General features: G+C 39.5%; 1 protein-coding gene across 1 annotated transcript; it reads right to left on the bottom strand.

Moving 5' to 3' along the window:
* Positions 1-3,020: 3,020 nt before the first annotated feature.
* On the bottom strand, positions 3,021-5,000 carry LOC122257229 (alkylglycerol monooxygenase; the record flags this gene model as incomplete). Its single annotated transcript, XM_086532223.1, is given in 5 exon segments — positions 3,021-3,615; positions 4,020-4,133; positions 4,231-4,365; positions 4,476-4,627; positions 4,863-5,000. Coding segments are annotated over 5 exon segments (845 nt in total), but the record flags the coding sequence as incomplete, so codon positions are not given.

Below are 5,000 nucleotides of genomic sequence, written 5' to 3'. Positions count from 1 at the left end.
TTATTACCACCTTCAGTATTTTTACAGCTGTTTTACCTTATTCACAATGCACTGTTAGAGCAGTGTATGTTTACGAAAGTTTCGCAAAACTTACATCTTTTTTTCTAATTTCTACAGTTCTTCAACGAAAATACAGTGTATAATATTTTAGGCAATGAAAAGGTAAACAACACATTACTTTCGTGTATTAGATCAAGAACATTTAACATTATGTAACTTAGGTGAGCTGTTGGCTGAGGTAACATTACAGATTCATATTTTCTCCAAAAGAGACGTAAGTGGTCGTTCCTCTTACGTTTTTGCATTTTTGTCTGTGTTTATGCGAAATTAATACACGTAAAAATCCTAATTTGAAGCTCATTGATGTTCTAAACCAGTGCCTCGGGCTCTGAGTCTCACAGCCTCTCCCTATCTAGACCTATCACATGTCAGGCTGTATTCAATTTTCGTTCTTTTTAAATAAACCTTCGTTGACGTTAATTAGTATTTCGTGTTTACCCGTACTTGATGCAGAGGAGAAAATTTTAAATATAAGCACTGTAAATGGGTACTAGTTTGAGTGTATTTGTAACATCAATTAGCTAATCTACAAATTTATAAAGATTACTGATAAAAATCAAATTGAAGATGAAAGTCCGACCAAAAGCGTCGTCTTCGCAAATCCATGTGAAAAGAACTGAATCAGTATATGAGGCTACTGACGTAACACTTTTAGGCTCTCTATAGAGTGAAACAGCCCCCAATGCACTCCATGGGATCTGGCTGGAGTCTGGAGGATTTCTGCAGACAACAGACAGTGGAGCTGATATCTTAAAAACAACACAAAATGCTTATTTAACAAAATATATGAGTGGTCTTTATGTTTTCCTTTCATCATAAATACATAATATAATTATTTTTATCATCGACATGATGACGTGAAAAATCGGAACCAGTTCACCTACGGAGACCCAGTTTGACCCAGTCATACCTCAGTTCAACTTTCAGCCTCGCAGCACACCGTGAAACAAGGGAAGCTTCCTGTAAGTCATTGCTTCCATAAAGCTTCTTTTTCAAATAACATTTGGCGTGGGTATTTGTATTTACATAATTATATATATCTTTAAAAATATATTGATTAAGGTTCTGCATGAATGGAACGTGTTTTATTTTACTTTCTATTGACAGGAATAGGGCTAAACTAAAGTAAATAGTTGTGATGAAAATAATATATGGGTAGATAATATTCTCATGTGTGTATAAATTTCTGGAGTCATTGGATTATGTAAAATCGGGGTGACTGTAGTATGCAAATACAGCAACAACCATATAAATAAATTTGCTATGATTATTGATGAAACCACTGGCTATTCAATCCAAAAACCTTGTGGACTGATTGTAAAATATTTTGGCAGAGATGAAAATGAAATGATATAATATGATTAATGTGTATGATGGGAATGAGAATGGGAATCTTGAGAGATTTTATCTAATGAACTGATTAATACCCTTAAGCATCTGAAAGGGTTTGCAGCTGATGGAGCAGCAAGCGCCATGGGAAGCAGATGCCTGGAATTACCATCTTCAGATGTGCGTCACACCGTAATTTTAGCTATAGTGTAGCAGCCAAAACTCTACCTTAAGATTGCGAAATATAGGTTCAAAGAGCACCAGCTACTTTGCCAGGCCAAGCCCCACCAGACGCTCCACCCATGTGCCATCAGGTGGTTGTCTCTACAGTCGGCTGTAGAAAAAACAATGGCGCAGTGGCAACCTCTCACTCTATTTTGAGTATCAGAGGAATTATAAATTTAGAATTTTAAGAACAAGATGTCGGCTGCTTCTGATTGTGGCATTGCAGTGGCAAATCCTCAAACTCTATTTTGACAGTATATGGATTGAGGAGAATTATCAGTAGTGCAAAGCATTGCCGATTTCTAAACAATTTTTTTTCACTTATCTAAATCTTATGAAATACGCCCTGCCACATCTCATTACCCAGTTAGGCGGCGGTGCAACACAGTCCAGTGTGAAGAAACTGGAGCTTGTGTGCAAGATACGAAGAGTAAAGGAAAGTGGCGCCTCTGCTATCTACTTGCGGCTGACCGAGGAAGGCAGGAAAGTAACAGAAGGTGACGGAGGCAGTTTGCTGCCTTTGCTGAGGAGGCAGCGTTTTGTGAACGTGGACCACCGGAAGAAGAGATGGCAGATGAGAGAGCTTTTCGCAGTAGCTCGTTTGCTGTGTGCGCACATTCCAGCAGTATATGGAAGAGTAGAACATTTCCCACAATAAATGTTATTGCTGCCATGAAAGGATGTGCCACAGCAAACATCCTTTACTGATGCTCTGTCAGAATGCGAGCAGTGGATCAATGTTGAGAAGGATGTAAATGAAGTGCAGCGCTGCTCTTATCTTAAGCAGCCAAAAGTTCTTTGTGATGAGGAGCAGCTCTATGGGGTTTGTTGAAACAGCCAAAAGTTCTTTGTGATGAGGAGCAGCTCTATGTATGCCGGTGAGGGACGGGAGTCAGGGCGCGGGAAGGCACCAACGCTGGTGGTAATGGCAATTTGACTTCCACTGTGTGCGCTACTTCAAGGAGAAATCAGTTCTATTACTGCCACATATTTTCACCTGTATTCTCTTTTCTCTTATTTGAAGTTTACGTTCATATGTAAATAATGTCATATGACTGGTTTTGTTTTTGTTGGATGAATGTTTAAAAAAAATATATGCTTTGAAGTTATTTTTATTACACTATATAATGGCTACGATATTTTTTGAGTAGGACTGTGTAAAATTGCACTAGTATTAGCAAACGACTTGCATATTCTGCTATTTTCTTCCATTGAAAGACAAAAGAAAATGGCAGAGTCTGAGCAGATTATCTATATGGCAATTTATCACATTCCATAAAAATGTGCATATGTTTTATATGTCCAACGAAGATAGGGATTCTGAAATACTAACCTTATTCTTGAGAGAAAGCGTAGTATAAATATATATTTCTGGTTACATTGTGGAATATAAATGAAAGAACATGAAGAGGTTTTAACCATATACTTAAAATCACTTTGTAACACAAAGATCGTCATTTACAAAAAAGAAAGAAATAAAGAAAGAGAGAAAAAAAAAACGCCAGGAAACATTTCTGACGAGCACAATCACCAAAGCAGATGACTAATCATAATAAAGGTATGTTTATGTTTCAAGTGCTCATAAGGGAAACAAATACTCATTAAGGGAACTTCAATTTATGAGCTCTTTTTGAAAATCATAATGCAAACACTGATATAATCCATGTTATCTTATTCCAAATAAATCTTTTCACTTCAGTTGACTTTCGCCTTGTTTGCTTCACTTGTTTTTTTATGTTTCTTGGAGTTCTCAGCTCGTCTGAAGGTAAAAATTGCCACAGCAGGCCATAGGGACACATTGAGGAGGTTTACCCAAGATACCACCTTCAGCGTGGTAGCGCTACCGAAGACTGGGTGCACGTAAGCCAGGCCAAAGAACGCCAAAAGACGAATTATCTCCAGAACAGCACCATAATGGCGGCCTTCGTATAAGCCCCCTAAGGCAGTGTAGGAAAAGAATATGTAAGTCAGGTTCACCAGAGGCGGCCAGTTTCCTAGGTTCTGGGAAGAAAGAAATACATGCATGATTAGAAAACTATAAAACGGCTGCATTTATATACGATATGATATAATGTTAGCATTATGTAATAAACAGAATGAGCAAAAACACGTAATGTACCCAGATACACACAATGTAAACAGAATGACCTTCGGCAATAATCAGCATAAATTTTATCACTATTTCATTCAGCAGCACTAAAGACAGGCAGATGTAATGTTTTACATTTCCAAGATGATCTCAAAACAAAATTTAAAGACTCAAGTAAAGATTAAACAAAACATGGTGATATACAATAGTTTAGGAACTATATATATTGCTATATACTTACTCACATATTGGTATCAACTCTCTAGGGCACATTTTCCATCGAAGGTTGACAAAAAAATAAACAGCTAGAACCTACCTTTAATCTCCCCATCATTTCGAAGTAGGAGAAAAAGATGAGAGCACTGTTGATCAACATGTACGCGGAGAACCATGAAGGAAGGTGCAGCTGAATCTTCTCCCGTCCTCGTACCTGGAAAGCTACCCGTAAGCTTATTTCATTTAAAAGAATGTTGCATGCCATATTATTCATCATTCGCAAGTGAAATGCACAAATATTGTCGCCTCACGTCAGGAATGTGAGCAGGGTCTCCGAGGCGAGGCTGGCCGGGCGTCCAGCCGGGCCCGTACACGAGCGCCCGCACCTTGTCGCCGAAGGTCGTCATGCTCTGCACCTTCCGCCACAGCTCGATCCAAGGGGAAATCTGCAAGATGCAAGCATAATCAGAGTAACTCAGTAATGCAGACAGTCATCTAAATTTGGTTGTAGTTTAGATGTTAATATCTGCATTTCGTTCTCTGTCCCATGGCTCACATGAATAGTTATGGCGCTGTTGTGTTCCGACTGACTGAGGGTTCCGTAGACGAGCGGCTCGTCCTCCCGTTCCTCAGCGAAGGTGCCGAAGATGCGGTCGAAGATGATGAACGTTTGTCCGTAGTTCTTGTCGATGCAGTACTTGTTTGCTCCTGCAATAGCATAGTATCTAATAATTGACAATGTATGAAATCACAAGGAAAATCGCAAATTGTTTTCATTTCAAATTGCTAGGCTGATTGTGGTGCGACCATAGCAGTAAAGTTCAAGAAATAGTTGCAGCCTAATCCTCGTTATGCAGCATTGAATATATTTGATGATGTGCAGCCTCACAGCTCTGTCCCCGAATGAAAGCTGAGCGTCTACGCGAGACGCTGAGGAACGCACCGTGATGGACCCGGTGGTGGCTCGGCGTATGGAAGATAAACTCGATGGCATGACCCAAGCCAGGAATGACCTTACCCAGCTTGGGCACGGTCTCGTTGTGTGTCCAGCCAGCATAGACGAAGGAGAGCTGCTGATGAA

The sequence above is a fragment of the Penaeus japonicus genome, unplaced genomic scaffold (genome assembly GCF_977035675.1).
Source record: "Penaeus japonicus unplaced genomic scaffold, GWHDUDI00000001_assembly GWHDUDI00000037, whole genome shotgun sequence".
NCBI lineage: Eukaryota > Metazoa > Arthropoda > Malacostraca > Decapoda > Penaeidae > Penaeus > Penaeus japonicus.
The sequence above is the reverse complement of the archived record's forward strand: the minus strand, read 5'-3'. Positions and strand labels throughout refer to the sequence as shown.